Raw genomic sequence first — 20,076 nt, 5'->3', positions numbered from 1 at the left:
ATGGGTTTTATCTTGGCCCATGTCCCATCCTTACACAAAGTTTCATGGAAATCTGTTGTGTAATTTATTGTGTAATCCTGTGTAAACAGATGAAAATGTCAAAATATAATAATGACAAAGCTAAGGCTTTATTTAAGAGACTGTACAACATAAATATAAATCATATGTCATTAAATATCTTACTTAATAAAAAGGTGTGTATTTACTGACTTCACTTCCTTTCTTGAAAGCCTGACCTCCTCTGTTCTCTGTCCTTGCAGCACGAGGACTCATCCAGCTCCGGCAGCACCGCTCGTCTGGAGTTGGGCTACCTGGTGGAGGAGCGGGTTCGCGTTCTTGCTCGAATCGATGAGCTCAAAACCAGACTGACAGAGCTAGAGCAGCAACTCCAGGAGTCTAAACAAGAGGTAGTGTTTAACGGTGGATATCGGACACCTTCAGTCTAAACGCAGCTTAGAGAATAGAAGTAGAAATGTACAGTTCATATGTAAAGCGTCCTCGGGTCCCACTATATAAATGCAAGATATTATTAGGGCCCGAGCACCTCCGGTGGGAGGCCCTATTGTATTTCGAAGGATTTGTATTTCTCTTTTGGGGCTTTTTCAGGGCCTAGACATGCTCAAATTGTTACCAAAGTTTGCAGGGAATTCAAAACCCCAAAAAGTAATTGTATTGTGGAGTAATTTGAAATGGGCGTGGAAAAATGGCTCAACAGCGCCATCTAAGGAAAAGCCCCTCAGTTAGCTTTCACCGATCTTCACAAAAATCGTAGCCCATGTGTATCATGACCAGACAAACAAAAAAGGTCAGAGGTGCAATGGCAATGAAAAGCAACAGGAAGCCCGCCATTTTGACTTTAGTGGCCATATTGGCCATTTTCCACATTTTTACTTTGATGTACTTGTCCCAGGGCTTTCATCAGATCAACTTCATATGGAGATGCGTGTCATCACAACAAGATGGAGATGAAAACTACCTCAAAGATCGATTTTTCGTCACACGGTGTTGACCGTGGCGTGGCGTCAAAGTTTGATTACACGCCATCAAAACACGAGGTTCTGTATCTCGAAAAGTACGTTACGTTACTTTACGTTACGTTACGTTACGTTACTTTACGTTACGAAAACTAACTAACAGTAACGAAAAATACAAAAGTAACTAAAAAGTAACTAAAAGTACAAAAGTAACAAAGTACAAAAGTAACTAAAAAGTAACTAAAAGTACAAAAGTAACTAAAAGTTCAAAAGTAACTAAAAAGTAACTAAAAGTACAAACTAAAAGGTAACTAAAAGTACAAAAGTAACTATAAAGTAACTAAAAGTACAAAAGTAACTAAAAGTACAAAAGTAACTAAAAGTACAAAAGTAACTAAAAGTACAAAAGTAACTAAACAAATTTTTTTTTTGTCTGTCCGCATCATTTTAAATTTTTTTGGGACGGACAGACGGACGGATTTTCGTCCGTCTGTCTGTCTGTCTGTATTATTATTATTTTTTTCCGGACGGACAGACGGACGGATTTAATTTTGTACTTTTTAGTTATTTTTGAAACGAAACGTAATGTTACGTAAAAGTAAGCAACGTAAAGTACGTAACGTAAAATGTAGACGTAAAACGTAGCGTCGCATGTGTGAACCAAAATGTGCGTAAAGTAGCGTGACAGCGTAACGTAGCATGTCGTAAATACTAAAGTACCTAAAAAGTAACTAAAAGTACAAAAGTAACTAAAAGTATGGATTTTTGTCCGTCTGTCTGTCTGTATTTTTATTTATTTTTTGGGACGAACGGATTTTCGTCCGTCTGTCTGTCTGTATTTTATTTTATTTTTTTGGACGGACAGACGGACGGATTTTCGTCCGTCTGTCTGTCCGTATTATTTTTGATTTTTTTGGGACGGACAGACTGACGGATTTAATTTTATTTATAATAATGGCAACAGGAAGTAAGCTTTGTTTTACAACTATCATTCGATTTACATAAAATGTTCACAGTGTGATGTGCAATTGATAGCGTGGACCGTAATGAGCAATTAGCAGGCAAGGATCGACATCGTGTGACGGACGCAGGAAGTGAAGCGTTTGTCCTTGCCGCAGTGCGCAAAACGCATTCAACGCTTGGTCATTGATCGCTCTCTCCACTAACCGCAACAGGCTTCAAAATGCGTGTGCTCGGGCCCGTTAGTGCTACAACGTAGCCCTAGTTATTATTATTATTAGTTCATGGTCACAGTATTTTAGGGGTTTGGCGATGTTGTTATGTGGAGGGTTGGAGCTCAGGCCAGCAGGTGTAACTCTTTGTTTGACGCTCTCTTCCAGGCCGAGATGGAGCGTGCTCTGCTGCAGGGCGAGAGGCAGGCGGAGCACGACCAGATAGAGGCTGAAACAGACATAGTCACTCAGCTGCAGCGCAAACTGGATGAGCTGGAGAGCGCCATCCAGAGGGAGAAAGACAAGGTAGAGGGACCAGTGGGGTGGATACATCTCGCCTTCGAAATGATTTGAATCCATTGATTTTACAGAAGATCCCAAGTTTACAGGATTCAAACATTTTTTTGCTGATGTTGTACACATTTTTTGACACTTAGAGACAAAACACACACACACTCACTGCCTGTGTCTTACATTCACTACTGGGTCAGTACTGTTGGAGTCCCAGTCCTAAGTCTACAGTCCTGTCTGTGTCCCTGATATGGAGAATTTAATTTACCGCACTGATGATTAGAGAATATTTGGCCACATAAAGGGTTAAATAAGGGACTTGGCTGTTCTCTCTTGCATGTTTTCAACTTAGTAGTTTGTCATTTTAACCTTTTTTCTCCTCAGCTTGACTCCGCTAACTAACTGACATCCATTAACCTCTAATGTTTCTCTCAAGTCACTGGACCTCTGATCCACTGTGCTCACCTTTTTCCTCCCTGTGTGCATGACGGACTCTGTCGGCCAAGACACCTGCCCTCCAGTGGCTGTCGGGGCTCTGTAGTCTTTGGTTGTAGTACACAAGTCCTGCAAGATAACTTTGTCACCGTGTTCTAGGAGCTGAAACTACCTGCATGTCCTCTATAGTTTATATAGAGCTCCCTATTTTTTTTTTCTTTTACCTACATCCAACACATTCAAACAGTCACAAGAATGAAAAGAAGTGTAAAGAAAGCACATTTAACTTTGTTGTTATATTGTTTTCAAGTCAATTCTTGGGAGGTTTATGTCTGCACATCACAGGGTTTACAACAAAAAAGTGAAGGTGTCATTCATGTTTATTTTATTGGGGGATGAAGTCATTGTGTCAGGTGAGCATGAGAAGTGGTCTTGGAATTTTGTGCCTAATAACGACCAAGAGCACAAGTCAGCTTATGTGTGAATGTAATGAAACCTCAGTTAGTGGGAATTAGAGGATATATTCTCCATTAAGCTGTGGCTCTGCAGCTGACCAAAACAGTTTGCGTTATGTTAACGGTTTCTTTTAACTGTTCTAAGCTCTGTGCTGTAGAAAAACCGAAGAAAGAAACTGCCTCTTTGTCTTTTATAGTGAGACTCCTGTTTGTGCTGTCAGTCCTAGAGGACTTTGGGTTTTTCACATCAAACACAGAGTGTATTCCAAAGCCACCTTTGTTCCTACACAACTAATAGCAGCAAAGTTACTCGTTATTGATCGATCCCCAAGTTTGAAAGTGGAGCAGCACCCAGGAGAGATGAGGCTTCTGTACTTTAACTGTCACTACTGTCAAGTCAATGTTGCTCACTCAGCAGTGACTTTTTAAATGTTTCTGCAGCCAAGTCTGCTAACTGTTAGTCTGGTCTATTTACTGCCCATAACCATAAAGTGCTAGGTTTGCTGTTAAGACAGTCGCAAACATTGTATATGTCAAGTAGCGGAAGAAAAGAGCTTTGAATTGTCATAAAAAAAAAGTTTGTGAAATGTAATTGTCATTTCTCTCTAGTATACGGCTCCAAGTTGAATTCAGAGCACACGTATGTCGTTCAATAATCCAACACTGTGAGTTGTGTCATCCCCAGCCAAGCCCTGAAAATCTGCCACAACGAGTCTATGCTAACACCTTGCAGTTTTTTGTTTTTTCTTAAATTTGCATGGTGTGGATATTGAGAAGTGTGTTTTTCTCTGTCTCTCTCCGGCTCTCTATCTCTCTCTATCTCTCCCCTCACCCCATCCATCCTATGTGTGGGTGTGTGTTGTCTTTTTCTAGGAGAGGGCTAATGTTGAGGCCGAGCGTCGGGCCCTGCAGAGCCTCCAGGAGGGCTACGCTGAGCTGAAGAACCAGCTTCATAACTGTCCTGAGTCCCTGCGGGAACAGTTGCAGGAACAGCTCAAAAGGGTGGGTCCTCAAGTCAAGCAGAAGCACCTAGAGACCACCCCCTCACCTGCCGGCCTTGGTTGCATTAGCCTGCCCCGATTGAACCTGCTAAACGTGACCCAGGCCTGTCACCCGCCACACGCAACTCCCTCCTGCCTTTATAGATAGTAGCACCAACCCAGTTTCCTCCAACTCTGCAGCCACATAGTTACCGTCTTTTAAAAAGAGTGTGAACTATGTTAAACACCCAACTGTAAATTTTGAACTTATAACAACTGGTGTTTTAAAAAAGCGTGTTGTAAAGTTAGAAATTATAACGTGTGTAGACGGTACTTGCACTGGACAATACACATTCAAAACAGTAGTTACATATTTGGTCAGAAGTGAGTTAAGACCTGCATTTCTCTACATCAGTTTTACTTCTTAAAACTAGAATGACACTCAGAGAGCTCTTACTTCAGCCCAGGCCCAACAGTCCTCATATGAAACCAACTTTAAATTCATTAGATCTGGATTTTTATTTGGATCTGCTCCAACTTGCACATATGCCAGATTTTTTCACCATGATCCAAGATTTATTGTCTGAGAAATCAACAAAAATGTGGGAAAATGCCACAATATTAAAGAAAGTGAAAAAAAAATCCTGTTTCTCCCATCTGAAACAAATCAGCTCCAGAATGTAATGGACTGTTCCATGATTTATACCATAGAGCAAGAGTTTCATGGAAATCCGTTTCTGTGTAATCCTGCTAACTAGCAATCAATGTCATAAAACTGTGTTATTTCTCTGAGTTTATATTTTTAGAGTAAAAACCAAACAGACAGCTAAAATTAAGAGAAAAATGTAATGACCGGTTTTTCCCATGCTGTCAAAAGTATTAACTTTGATAAATTGACATCTTGGATGTTCAGTTTGTTATTTCACATAACCAAATGATGCTCTTACCTAAATCCTGTAATGATGAAACTTGGCTAAACTCCTGCTAAGCATAACTAGCTTCTAGCTAGCTTACTATCTCAGCCTTTGAGTCAGGTGGATATTATGTGATTTAATGTTGTTTAACCACCATTAACTGATATTTTAAAAAAAAAAGTTTTATTATGTTGTTTGTGGGAAACCATACAGCAACCTATCAAACAGAAAACTTATATAAAAGAAAAATTGAAATCTATTTTATTTACTCCCTACTTCTCTCTGCCTTTGTAGGCAGTGCATGTGTCACCACTCGGCACATACAGGTGCCATCACACACTGCGCTACTGGCCTGACCTTTAACCCTTCAGCACTCAGTTTACATGCACACGCTCTCTGCGTATTCATGAGCCGCCCTCTCAGTGCCCCGCTGCAGGAATTCTCCCTCCTCCTCGCCGCACCTACGTGCTACTGGAGCCCTGGGTTCGCACAGGAGCACACAAATGGCCCCTGGTCACTTCAGCTGCTAGTGATGCATTTTGGTTAAACGTGCTCCATGTAATACGAACCCCTCCCCACTGCACTGCATGCCCGAATCTGATGTGCATCTCCTCTGTGAATTCTCATGACTCACATAATATGTATAACTCCTCACTAATCAATTAACATACGCCCTGACTAGACCAATTGTGTGTCTGTGCTTAATCTCATCCTTTGACTTCTTTTATGGAAATTACTGTTTTAGGGTCAAATGTGAATTTAGCTTTCTTTACTTATCAGGATGGTAAAGATGGTAAAAAGATGCAATTTTACCAGACAGAACAAGATTTTATGTAAAGTAACAGGCTTTTTTGAAATGAAGTAATGTGGGTCATTTGTTTGGATCCCACTCAGAGAGTAGAGCAGCCAGTCGATATGAAGTCTGAGATCAGGATGTTATGACGGGCAAGTGGGAATTTCAGGCTCAGTCAGGAGAGCAGGAACACATTTCAGTCAGTGGTGTAAGGGAGATAAAGTCAAAACAAAAAACAGAAGTTGCTCCCAAGGTGTCTAGCTGTTTGACATCCGAGTCCTCAGTTCTTGTGTTTTGATCACTTGTAAGAAGAAGTCATTTTCATCACACACATGCATGTCAGTGACTAGACATTGCAGGCTGTTGGGTCACAGGAGCTATACGCTGACTCAAGAGCCTTCAGACTCAAACACTCATCTGGCTGCCACTGACACAAGAGACATGGAACTTAAACTTGTCTGCAGCTACAGGTGTTGTAGCAACAAAAGGAAGGACTCTAAGTAAACTATGTATTTACTTATTGTGTTTTATATAAATTCATTTCATTGCAGACATTGCTGCATTTGTACAGCAATTACGATTTATTGTTCATTGTTCATGTATTAGCTTTAGAGTTTCACTTTATTTGTCTACATTGTTAGTGTTTATTCTTTATACTAGCAAGAGAGCGAATTGGAAATGATAATGGGAAGAATCAAATCAGATTTTAACCATAAATCTTCCATTGTGAAATGTTTTTTCAGGCTAAATGACCCCCATATTCTACAGTAAATCTAATGACGAGACACCAGTAGCTGTGCTGCAGTAGAAGCATGTGTTTCATGACTGCCTGCTTGACTGAGCACGAGCTTCAGCCATGCTGGGAAAACTATTTTAAAACTATTTCATGCATAAGTGTCAAATATGTTTTCGCTTTGCTGTCAGCAGTAACGCTAGTCCGGTGATAGAGGATGGCTTTAAAATGAGCAATGTAAACAGTACGTTTTTCTGTATATGATGTAACCGCTCGTAATGTGCACGCGCCTCCATCAGGATGGAGAGGTGCTGGAAGCAGGAACCAAAAAGTTTGAGGACCTGGAGTTTCAGCAGCTGGAGAGAGAGAGCAGCCTGGAGGAGGAGAGAGAAACCATCAGCCAGCAGCTGCTCCAGGAGAGAGCAGAGTACCACAGCAGCGTGGCCAACAGGAAGGTGAGGAAACGCCTGATCGTCTGTGGAGGAACAGGAACACTAGTAGATCAAGATTACGCTCTTAACAATATGGTTTTTTGTGTTAGAGATGAAGCTGCCTGTGGCAAATAATATACTCAGCTATGCAGTATGTATTTAGTCTGACCCTATTTTTACAAAGTTGTGCAATAGTTGGTGTGCTGCTTGCATTGAAAATGTAATTGTTTTTGTGTTGTCCTCTGCACAGGAGAAGGTGTCTGCTTTAGAGAACCAGGCCAACCAGCTCAGCCTACAGGCATCTCAGGAGTGTGAGCGTTTGGCTAAAGACAGAGGCCTCGCACTGCAAATGCTCCAAAAGGTACAAACTCATCTGTCAGTGCATTTAATAATGTTCCACTAAAAATAGGATATTTGAAAGTATAGAGATTGTGTATTTTGTATTTAAGGAGTTTACAAGAATACTGATGTTTCAGGCACATTATCGATCAATCAAAATTTGCCTGTATAGCCAATATTCACAAATCACATTTTGCCTCATAGGTCTTATAAAGGTGCAACATCCTTTTCCCTTTAGAGTAAGGAAAAACCACGGAAGAAAAATATTTTAACAGAAGACAAAAAACACAGCAACCTCAGAGAGTCACAAGTGAGGGATCCCTCCCCCAGGACAGACAGAAGTGCAATAGCAAAATAACAAGCATTCATGAGAAAAGACAGTTTCTAGCATAAATGGAGAGGTGTATTCATAGTGGTATTGGCAGCAATAGTTCTATATGTGGGCATATTGCACATCTAAGCAATCAAGTTGTAATCATAATCTACGATTAGCTGCCACCACGATCCATCATGTGGCTTGACGTTAACAATAAGGAAGGAGTTGAGTGAGTAAATGTATTGATGAGACAATAATGTGATAAATCTTTATCTTTACGTTTCCAGGAGAAGGAGAGACTGTCAGCGCTGGAGAAGAGATACCATAACCTGACTGGAGGAAAGAGCTTCCCCAAGTCCTCCACTGCGATGAGAGAGGTGAGAGAAGGGCTGAGGCTCAGTGTGTATTTGGTGAAAACAAACACTCATTCACACTCAGTGCTCCAGGCTTGAAAACACCACAGAGCTTTGATGACTCACAGCTGATCCTTCACCTCGTTCACCTCTCTAACTGGCTGTGATTGGTTGCAGTGCAGACTCATGGGTAATCCTTTGGATGCTACATGTGGTGAAATCAGTCTAATCCGCAGATTTATGTTGTAATTGAAATGCTTTTTCATGATGAGCTCTTAATTAATATTGTGTAGAGTGAACTAATTCTTATTGGTCACTACTTCCATTCACTTAAGTGTATAACTTGTTAACCTGTTGTCACTGGTGAAGGCTGCCTGAGGGAAGGCAAGAGACAGAACGCCTGAGCCGTACATGAATTTGTTTCTAGTGTCCCAGACATTTTCTGCAGGCATTGAACACTTATTCCCTGACTGTTGAAACAGGAAATGCTCCAAATCAGCGAGGCTGACCTGTTGTCGGAGGATGTCCACTCCTCCCAGCATTCCCTCTGTCAAGCCTCTCCTCCCTACTTACATCCCTCCCCTCCCTGTCAGTTGTACCCCAGCAGCCCTACGGAGGTAATCAGACTAATGATCCCCTGCATGAAGCCCACTATTCCCTCACGGCTTTTAATGCAACTCACCCCAAAGGTCACTCATTGCACTGTGGGTGTCGTACTCGCACTGTGGCTATAATTACGTCTGTGATGTATTGTGCTGCACTATGTTGGCTCAGGCTGATGTTTTTTTCAATAGAACATAATTAATGATAGTTAAGAGGAGCAAGCGCTTTAGGCTGAAATTGGGTTTGGTCCAGGAATGTAGTGGATTAACTCACCTACATTCTCCTCTGCTCACATATTATGCTCAGAAGAATCAACACTCTCCTCTCACAGTTGTTTATTTGCCTTATGATCAACCAGGGGTGACAATTTTTGATTTTTCTTATCGGCCACTACATCATTGGCTGGAAACCAACAGTGCCTGTTTGTGACCTGATTGTGTGTCCGCCATGTTTTACGCTAAAGATGCACTGTGTTCGTTGCTTAGTGTGTTCCTTTCTCTTTACACACACACACACACACACACACACACACACACACACACACACACACACACACACACACACACACACACACACACACACACACACACAACAGGCTGCTGCTGAAATTCAATTCACCTCAAATATGGAGATATACAATGGAAATGTACCTGTTCACTTATAGTAATATTACAACCTCTCTCTCATAACACTCACACTGCGCATGTTTCATTTAATATAACAACAACCATATAACACACATGGTCGTTGGCTCAAATAATCTCTAAACCAATAGGTTCAAGGCATTGTGGGAGGCCTCTGTGCTTTTGTGTGCCTGTGTGTGTGCGTTTATATCTGTGTTTATATTTTATATTTGCATTGTCCTCATGGCTTCTCATCTTGTCTGACTGTTGTTGGCTGCTTGCCTCAGGAGTATATGAAGCTGTCGGACGTTTATAAGATGTACGGCGGTGGCAGCCGCCATGGCAGCAGCAAGCCCGCCTCACACGGTCAAGTGTTTGCCGTAGATGCTACATTAGCTGGCACCTGTGAGGTACCATCACTTCCTGTCTGTCTCCTCCCTGACTTGTTTTCTGCCTCTAACTCACTCTGTCTTCCCATCCCTGCGTTTTCATGTCACGCTGCGCCCTCTGCTGGCTTGCTGTGTATCAGCCTGACTCTACTGTTGGCCTTGTTTGTACTCACCCTCTGTAGCTGTGAGTCAGTGTTCATTTACAGACACTGAGGTTTGTGTGACTGGATCATAGCAGCAATCAGAGGTTTTTTATTTATAACTGCAGGTATTAAACGGTAACTTTTTTATCATATTCACAAATTACAGTTTACCTCGTAGGGCTTAACAAACTGTATAAGGTGGGACATCCTCTGTCCTTAACCCTTGAGAAGGACGAGGAAAAACATCCCAAAACATTCTTTTAACAGGAGAAAAAAACAGCAGAAACCTCAGGGGTTATCACAAGTGAGGGATTCCTTTCTCAGGACGGACAGAGTAGATGCAATAGATTACACCACTAAGAGAGCACATCTACAACATAACAATATTTACAACATTCAGGAGAAAACAGTATCTAAGATAAATGAATACCAGTGTCAGTATAATTAAGTATTTTATCATAGTATCATTTATGCATTTTCTCCTTTTTAACAAAATAAACAAATCATATTAAATGTATTTCTGTTTGTGAAACTTAACTAAACATAATAGACCAAAACCATTTGACCAGTTTTTTTTGTGACAAAAAAACCAAAACACTAATAAAGAAGTGATTTATATGTGTCCGTATATGTCACATTTAAATAAATTTAAATGAAAGAAAGAAAGTGTATAAATCTAAAATCATACCAATCCCAGGATGTTGGTGGTGAATGATGGGATGAGGCCAGTGATGGTTGCATATACTCGTCTGACTCTAATGCAGATTGGGTGTATTGTGTTGCCCTTTGCTGTTTGTTTTAATCCAGTGTGTGTTTTGTTTCACGTCCCTGCCTCGCTCACACCTTCATGATGCAGTAGGTCACTGCTCGATATGTTCCCACCTGCTGCTTCTCCTGCTGACGTCTCTCTCTCTCTCTCTCTCTCTCTCTCTCTCTCTCTCTCTCTCTTCCCCGCCCCTCCTCCTCCTTCTCCACCTGTGTGTGTGTGTGTGTGTGTGTGTGTATGTTGGAAGGAGTATGTGACGGTGGGCCAGTTAAATCAGATGTATGGGATGCCAAAGGTGGAGTCGTCCCCTACCTCCCCGCTTCGCCAGCCCCTGCAGTCTGGAGGGGTAGACCCTGCCTTCTCCTGCCTCCCCTCTCCTCATGGCTCCTCCCTGTCTCTCTCTGTGGAGGTGTGTGCTGTTCTTCCCTTCTCTTCTCCCGCTGACCATCTGTGTGCTCGCACTTGTTTGAGGGTGTAAGGCAGTAGTTGATAAAACAAACTCATGTCTGCTTAAAAGGCTGAGAGCTTATAATGATTACCAGTTGTGTCACTGGGCTTGAAGTAGTTGTACAGTTGCAGAGCTTTTTTAACAGCAGATATTTTTGACTTATCACAGCAGAAAAAACATGCAGGCGACCACTAATATTCATTCACAACGTGTCTGTTCCATCAAGTGTCTGAGGAAACTTTCCCAGTGGGACAGGAAGTGCAGAACCAAACCCTGGACCTGGTTCAAACAAGTTGTGTCTCAACAGAGCTGCAGTTGGACACAACAAGAAAGTTTTAATAATATATTTATCTTTTCCTGCTTGCCTTTTGTTTAACCTCATGAAATGGTTCCCAGACAAATTCAAAAGACGAGATCAGTGTTTTCTTAATCCAAACTATACTATTTTTTTTTTTAAATGCAGTGTATTATACAAGTTGTCATGACTTGACAACTGAAAAATATCAGATCAATTAAACTGTGACTTTTGCGCATGAATTAAAAATTATACTTATTTTTCATTTCCCTGCTCTTTCTGGAGCAGTTTCACCACTCGCAACAATGAATTCAAAGTTTTGCAGGTGTCAGCAGTTCATTCTCTCCTTTTTTGCACTGCATTTTTGGAGAACAGTGTACATCAAACATTGACTGCACTTAGTATGCAAACTGTCTGCTTTAAGTATAGTTTATTTTTCACTTAAATGAGACAGCCCTCCCCCCTTTTTGTCTTCTAATTGCCTCCATCCTTTGTATAACGGTGCCTTGCTCTGCCGTGCATCTCCTCCTCCCAGCCTCATGCACGAAAAGGAAATCTATTTTGACTTACTTAAAGATGTAGTCAGTGTATATTGCTTTAAGCACTACAGGAAAATACTGAAGCCCATGAAGACGCTAAACCCTGCGATGCTGCTGAATTTGTCAGAGTCTGGAGCTGTTGCTGTCTGTTGTAGTGCAGCTTTGCCTGAAGTCACAGACGCCCATTGTTTTCAAAGATCTGCTGCAAGCCGCTCACAGTCATTCTCATCATTTTACTTATGTAATCCGTCACATTAGATATCACCTGTGTTGCATTTTCCCCCCAGTCACCGCTTCTGTAGCCTCAAATTAGATAGTCGCCGCTGTATTGAATTTGAATAAGTCACCGTTATCACGTCATTTCCATGAGGAGAAGACTGTGGTGCAGTGAAGCAAAACAAATAAGGACAGTTCTACGTGGTGATTATCTGCTAATGCTAGTCATGTGAGCAGCAGATACTGTATGTGTGCAGCATTTCTCAGTCAGCTGTTAAAAAAGCGTTGCAGAACTATTGAGATGGAACAGACAAAAGTAAAAACCTCAGCAATAACAGCTGCAAAATGACAAAACAAATTCTCATGTTATTTCTTAAGATACTGTAAATCCTCAGCTCCAGAGATACTGTGGGTATTATGGTCCAAGGAAAGCTGAAGTGAAGTGAAAATTAGAGGAAAACTTGAATGTTCTTGTGAGAAACTGGGTCAATGCAGAAGAAGTAAAATACATGTTAAGACGAGATTGAGCAGCTGCAGGGTATAAAGCATAAAGCAGCCGACAACAATAAAGTGTTGCAGATATTTAATTTCCAAAGCATAACAAACCTTAATTACAGCTTTTGAGAGTGTATAAAGCAAATGTTTCTACCCTCTTCCTTCCTACTGTCTTTGAATGCTTTCTAATCTTTTTCTTGTCTTCTTTTTTCACTCTCTTCTCTCCTCTCCTGCTGTGCCGCTCCTCTGTGTGCTCTGCAGTACCAGTCTGAGGGCAGCAGGCATCACCTGCCCAAGCTAGATTTAGAGCAGTGGTACCAGGAGCTGATGGCTGACTCCAGCCAGCTATGTTCTCCCCCTCTGCCATCCAAGTCTCTCTCAGGCCGCAGGCCTGTGCTGCAGGTAGAGGGCCTCCTTTCCTCCTTGTCCTCATTTTTTCCCCACTCACCCTTTTGCTGTTTGTGTGTTTCCAGGGGTGGGGTAGGTTCACCGGTGTCATAGTCATCACCGGTGTTATAGTACACCATAATAGGAATTGTGCAATACCGTAAACACCGTGATAAATCAACAACTAAATTAAAACATAAGGGCTATATCAGCCGCTGTCTCTTACAATGTGCATAGTAAAAACATGGAGCAGCCCAACTGATCTATTAGAGCGCCTAAGCTTAGAGAGATGAGTTGAGTGTCGAAGCCAGACTAGGACACAGAGTCAGCCTTAAGAGTGAATACTCTGTTGACTCGGTTTAAATCATCCCACACGGAGCAAACTACAGTATTGGGCTCGGGTCATTTTCCTGTCTGTGCCTGTCCAAACCAGAAAGAAAACTAACCGAGCCCAAACCTAAGGGAAGGCTATCCATTTTTTTTTCCAAACCCGACTCGAGCCTGATGTAGTTAATATAATTAGAAATTTTTAAAATCAAGAAGATAGCTCAATGTAACAGAACCCGTGAATATGAGGAGGGGACCCGGGTCAAAACCAGTGTGTAGACAACCAGTGCTGGTGGAGCACATCCCAAAACCACACCAGTGTCACCTCACGCATCGCGTTTACCACTGGAACGCCATAATTGCCAGGACTAGTAAGAGATGGAAAGATATCATTAGACAGAACAGGCTTCTTCTCCCGAAACTTGAAAATAATATCTTGATATGATACCGTGATAAAATACCGTCACCATCGAAAACCAGAAAAATACAGTGATATCAATGTGAGGTCATATTGCCCACCCCGTGTGTTCCTCTGCCAACTTTCAATCTGCTGCTGCAGACTCACACCCAGAGAAGAAGTTGGCTCTGTGTGTTTTGTCAAGAGGATGGAGAGAAGAAAATAAAGCTTTTTCATGTCAGCTGTGTCATCATGCTGCCTTCACATCAGAAATAAAAAGTTTGCAGTGACAGTCTTCCCCCTTGAAGCCTCTTGAAAGCACAAGACACCACAACAGTTCGGTGTGACACACTTTGAAGAGACGCTGCAGGTCACAGATGTGTGCTGTGAGCGTCTCTCTTATTTTCACTGTTTCCTTTGGTGTAAAACATGAAGCCATTTATGTGCTTAAGGTTGGAATAAAACTGAGAGTAGCTGTCTGTAGCACGAGTCCACAAGACACTTCAATCACTGCTTCAATCACGTCTTTACTTTGAACGAGTCCACACTGTTGTTAAAGTACATGAATGCAGCATTAGCTTTTAGTGGCCTTATTAATGAAAAAGGGCGGTGCTGCTGTATCAGGTGTGTGTTGTGTGTCTGCGTGTGTGTTAACTCACATTTGTGTGCTGTCACTGATGTTTCTCCATGCAGGCATGGAATAAACACTGGAATAAACTGTTGATGTAGGGATGCCAGCACTCTATTTACTGTGACTACATCAGTGACCAGTAATCTCAGCATCATGCTTATCATGCTTTTAACCACACGTTTCCATCAGGTTCTCACAACTCATCCATGGTGGATTTCAGTTGTATTTACAACCCCGGTTCTAACACGCCAACCTGGCGTAACATTGGTTGGTTTTAGCACCTACAGGCGGTGATTCCTAATGTTGACGTCTACATCCTGTGTGGGTTCTCACTCAGGTGTTCCGCTCCAAGCTGGACAGTGATCCAGGCCTTTCTCTCCATCAGCCCAAGTCTGGCTCCGCATCCCCCCTGCAGCACGGAGCAGCGACGCTGGGACGCAACACCAGCTCCAGGGTACACTTCAACCTCAAACCTTCTTTGGGAATGTCGAGCTCACTTCTGCAGTCTAGATGAATATTTAAACACAATTTGTAAACCCGGGGTTTGACATTACATTCTGATATTCTTGTCCTCTCCCTCTGACCCAGCAGAGCCCCCTGCTGGTGGCCAACAGCACCGGCAGTCTGCCCAGGAACCTGGCTGCGACGCTGCAGGAAATAGAGATCAAGAGACAGCTCGCTCTGCAGCAGAAAGGTGAGTGACCTTCCCTGCACCTGAGTTTCACTCAACAAACATCAACACGTCTTAGCACTGAAAAATCCATGAAGCAGGTTGTATCATAATAGTTCAATAATCAGGACCATATATCTATCTGAACATAACACAGGCATCCAACATTTTTTTAACTCATTAATGGCAAAAGATTTGTTACAAACAATGAAATCATGGTTTATTTATCCATGATAAATCAGTCAGTGACATATAATGACACAGTTATTAATAGATGAAATAAATATGTGCTTTTCTCTGTCAACTCTCGTCATCTCGGGAACCAACCCCCTCCAAGGGATTGCAAGATAAATGTGAGGTGTCGTAAGACAACAGGATAGTAAAGCGAAGATAAAAGAAACCATTTGCAGCACAGGGTTTTTTTTGTTGGTCTTTAATCTATTTTTTTTTTTTTTCTCTTTCTTCAGGCCTGTAATAAAAAATAAAAATACCCTATTCCTTTTGTAGTCAGTTGGTACCAGTATGTAAAGTATGCATGTGCAATAGATGACATTAAGGGGTTACAAGCACAAAAGGTCGTGACGAAGGTTAAACATAGGTTAAAGTTGTTCACTTTTCCTGAGAGATCAGTTTACTTACACTGTGGCTTTAAGTGTTTGACACAGAAAAGAAGACAGAGAAAACAAATGACAGCAGCATCTGTGGACTGAGGAGCAGACATGAATGATAAATCTGTCTGAGAACAGAGTAAAACATCAGTCAGATATTCAGCTGTAGTTGGCGCCTTCAGCAGTGCACACTCAAATTCTCATTAACTTGTTAGTGGTTATTGTGAAGTGTTGCCATGCCCTCTTTCATTGAGCTCTTGTATGTATGTGAGCGACATTAGAGAACAGTGTTGCTGTTTGACTAAATGGATCAATGCAAAGCAGCTGTCTGGTGCTTAAGCGCAGCTGGCTGCCACCCACGGGTGCTGCGTTTGGAAATGGGAGCTGGTCACACTCGTCTGCAGTTCAGGGGTTTCCTTACGTCTCTGTCTTTGTCTGTGAATTTGTCTCTTCCTGTGCTGTTGCACCACAGAGCCCCAGACCTCCAGACAGAACACCGTAGAGGAAAGCTCAGCAGGTAGCTGGATCACAGTGTCCAGGAGTCGATGAGTTCTCATGTTTTCTTCATTTTGTTCAGCGGGACTCTGCATCTCTTTTCTCTCTTTTTTCATCTGCTGTCTCTTCATACGTCACATGCCGTGTCTGAAATTAACAGTTTTTCTGCCATGAAATAATCTCATGTTCACCCTTGAATCCCTGAAAAAGTGGTAAAATCACTTCTGCTTTCTGACATGCACTAAACTCCAGATAATCTCCTGCCATTCTCAGGAGGGGCAGAATGTGAGAACCCAAATGTGAGAGTTCAGACATTATCGCGAGGTCAAGCTCCCATGATTCACTGCAAGCGACAGATGCAAAAAATGAAAGAAATGAAAATAACCCAGGTGGAAAAAGCTGTGACATAAAGTCAAAGACACACACAACAAAGATGTCAAAATAGCTTTTGTTGTGGAGGCCAGTTGTTGGTGTCTTTGTGCTGTAAACAAAAACACATTATGTCTGCAGAGGAATGAGTACGTTACATCCTGCCTCTGCCTTCTTTACCAGCCCTCACCTGCCAACAGGCTCCGAAGATTTCTGTGTTGTTGTGAACGCGTCTGAGCGGAGAGAATCTCCTGCAGCATTGCTCATATGTGAAAAGTCTGGACCCAATTTTACAGACATCCTCCGGAGGTTGTGTCTGAAAACAGCTTTGCAGAGTTTAAATTCATCATTCAGATAAACTCAAACAGCGGAACACAGAGCAGCACAACAGGCAGCCAATCAGAAGCACTTAAACTTCAATACAGATAAAAAACAAAGACTGTGTAATAACCATAAAAGTTTCGTCCATGTGTAAAACCAGTCTGGCAGGTTTGATTTCTCTATCAAAGGTGATGTTTACCCGAACTTAACACTTGGTGACTGTTAATTTCAGACCCTGTCTTCACCTCCCCCTCCCCCTCCCCCTCCTCCCCCTCCTCCATCTCTAGTGTGTCATTAACTCTTCTCCCCCAAAAGATTTCTTTTCATCTTTTTTTCTTTTATCTGTAACATCGAACGCTCTTTCTCGTTCCATCAATCTTCTATGAACGTTCCTGCTCGTGGAGAATAAATCTTGCATGTTCGGTGTTCAGTGCGCTGCTCCTCCTCTGGAGTGCACCGACCTTGGCGCCTCTTTCCAGATGTACCTGCCCGGCATCAGGTGCTCACAGCAGCATGGGTGTGAAATGTGACAAGTGAGATAGAAACTTGTGCTTTACATTTGCTCCAACTTTGTGGTGATTTTGTCTGGGTTTTCACAGTTATCTTCGAGCCTGTGATTCTGAGAGAGCACATACTTGTATGTGTGGTGCATGGTTTATGGTCTTGTAGTCTGTGGGCTGGTGCTGGTTGTTAATTTTGTGCGTCTTCAGTTTTATATGCTTGGGACGACCTCCTCCACAGCGACTTGTTGGTTTCTGGCCTCTGCCACACAGGCCTCTGTCGGCGTGTTGATGGTTTTGCTCGCAGGGTCTCGGTTCAGTCATTGAACCTGATCAGATCCAAATCCACTGATCTGCTCCTTCCCTCCCTCCAGGTCATCAGGTGATCGAGGAGCAGCGCCGGCGCCTGGCCGAGCTCAAGCAGCGAGCGGCGGTGGAGGCTCAGTGCCAGTGGGAGGCGCTCCATGGCTCTCAGCCCCACCTCATGTCCGCGTCCTCCTCATCGCCCTCTTACTCCCCCGTCATGACCTACAGCCCCACGCTGAGCCACAGCTCTGTGGGACTCCCACCTCTGGTTCACCACTCCATCCTGCACCACCATCCCTCGTCAGCCGGAGAGCAGCCCTACGACACCCTGAGCCTGGAGAGCTCGGACAGCATGGACACCAGCATATCCACGGGGAACAACTCAGCCTGCTCGCCAGATAACATGTCCAGGTACGATTGAGGAAGAGACACACGAGTCATGGCCAAGATCAAGGCTTTATATTGATCACTTATCAGTCAAGTCATTGTAACCCTCTGATGACATGAACCAGAATTAATATGACTGATTACATAGGTATCACAGAAGTAGTCAGTTCTACTCAGACTATATAACAGAATAAAGAGTGAAAATAAAAATGATAATTTCCACTGAATATCTGACAAAATAATGGCTGTATGATTTGCTATTACTTAGAGCGTCTTCCCTAGCCCCTAACCTAAACCTCATTCTAATCCTAACCCTAAAACCAAGTCTTAACCCTGAAACAGCTCATTAAAAGTGTGTCAGAAAGTGACGACCGGCCAAAATGTCCTCACTCTATAGGTTGTAGGCTTAATGGTCCTCACAAAGATATCTGTACAAGTACACGCACACACACACAGCAAGCCATCACACTCCCAGATTGCTCTGCACCACTTAAAGTCTTTATCCACAGATCGGTTCATTTGGAGACCATCTGTCCATGTGACTGTGACTCTAAGCTGTGTTCTGTATCACAAGTGTTCACCACAGCAGGCTCCCAGCACCACACACTGTTCATATCTCCTTTATAGCTCTCACGAGTGCAATTCCAAAAGCTATTAGTGCTACTTTTATTTTTTGGGGATACATTTTATGGGATTTGTTTTGTAATGAAGAACGCACGGTAAAGACAGTAGGGAGGAAAGGGTGAAGAAAACGCAAAGTTTAAGAGCCAAGTTTTGGCCAAGACACAGTTTCATAGCATTATATCAGTAACTTATTTGCTATGATTTCAAATAAATTGTAACAACGCTTCATTAAAATATCTAAACACAACTCCACCTGCAATGTTATGTATATATAAATATATTCCCAATTTTATTGGGAACAAGGTAACAGGACATTTCCTTTTGGTCGCCTTTTAATTAAGTTATATCCACTTTACCTGTGGCTTTGCTTGTCTCTGCTGTAACTTCAGGGACTAACAACATTTCCTTCTGCTGTTGGTATTGTCATGGATCATGATTATTTATTGTCGTTTGCTACGTAACGTGCATATTTTATTGTTTTTATTGAAAGCCCGCCTGCTGACAAAGTTACACATTGTAGGTTTAACAAAAGAGAAACATTTTTACCCTCCCTATTCACTTTGGTTATTTTACATGTTAAAATCTTTCCGTCTGTGAAATAAATAATAGCTTCATGTCTGTGTTATTCACAAAGTTGCATCATATAATGTGCACACTTACTTGGAGCTGTTAGGAAAAACTACATATTTACGATTCTTAGGTAGAGGAGCTGTTATTACTGTGTTACAGTGAGAAAATACACGAGACGTTTGTTGTGCTGGCGAGCGGAGACGGACTGAAGATGTCTATATTTCATCATATTTTCACTCGCAGATCCTCACAGCACAATAACATCAATTTTTAAATACATTTACCTGCTTGAAGCTCTCATCCAGTGCAGCTCCGCAAACTCTCTGGAAACTAAAGCAGGATCAAACTGGTCGAAAACAAACTGACACGTCTTTCTCAGATCTGGTCCAATCAGTGTCAGCCGCCTCTGATGCACAGCGTTCAGCCAAGTTTGAGTGGACCCATGTTGTACTATTGAACAAGGTTGCACTGGATTTAGTGAGCTTCATATTTAAAGGTCTAATGGACATATTTGGTTAAATTTCCTTCAGTAAAGTCTGTATTCATTATAGTCATGAATTACCATCGTCATTAGGCCTTGCTCTTGGTCTGTGGGAGTGTAAAGAATTTTTTTTACATGTCTGGCGAAAGTACTGAAGAACTATAATTTATCTGTGAAGAAATTCACAAATATCTACGTCTACAAAATTACCCTGTGGATAAAGATATTGTTTGAACCCTTTGAAGAAGATATTATGACATTTAAAACCTTAGAATAGGTGTGAATGCATGAATGAACGTT

General features: G+C 42.2%; 1 protein-coding gene across 5 annotated transcripts in view; it reads left to right on the top strand.

Moving 5' to 3' along the window:
- The window catches only part of phldb1b (pleckstrin homology-like domain, family B, member 1b), a 105,820-nt gene that overhangs the window by 76,523 nt on the left and 9,221 nt on the right, over positions 1–20,076 (top strand). For 3 of the 5 annotated variants that reach the window (XM_047339563.1, XM_047339565.1, XM_035154480.2), the window contains exons 8-19: positions 261–407; positions 2,315–2,452; positions 4,201–4,329; positions 7,047–7,202; positions 7,429–7,539; positions 8,121–8,210; positions 8,669–8,803; positions 10,958–11,119; positions 12,965–13,105; positions 14,783–14,899; positions 15,034–15,139; positions 17,783–18,125. In XM_047339563.1, the coding sequence (XP_047195519.1) occupies positions 261–407; positions 2,315–2,452; positions 4,201–4,329; positions 7,047–7,202; positions 7,429–7,539; positions 8,121–8,210; positions 8,669–8,803; positions 10,958–11,119; positions 12,965–13,105; positions 14,783–14,899; positions 15,034–15,139; positions 17,783–18,125 (1,775 nt within the window). Of the gene's footprint in view, positions 1–260; positions 408–2,314; positions 2,453–4,200; positions 4,330–7,046; positions 7,203–7,428; positions 7,540–8,120; positions 8,211–8,668; positions 8,804–9,699; positions 9,823–10,957; positions 11,120–12,964; positions 13,106–14,782; positions 14,900–15,033; positions 15,140–16,195; positions 16,241–17,782; positions 18,126–20,076 lie in introns of all 5 variants that reach the window. The other 2 variants (XM_047339562.1, XM_047339564.1) reach the window with 2 other exon arrangements.

Source organism: Hippoglossus stenolepis, chromosome 4 (assembly GCF_022539355.2).
Source record: "Hippoglossus stenolepis isolate QCI-W04-F060 chromosome 4, HSTE1.2, whole genome shotgun sequence".
In the NCBI taxonomy this organism is placed as follows: Eukaryota; Metazoa; Chordata; class Actinopteri; order Pleuronectiformes; family Pleuronectidae; genus Hippoglossus; species Hippoglossus stenolepis.
Note: the sequence above shows the minus strand (reverse complement) of the source record. Positions and strands in the feature narration are given on the sequence as shown.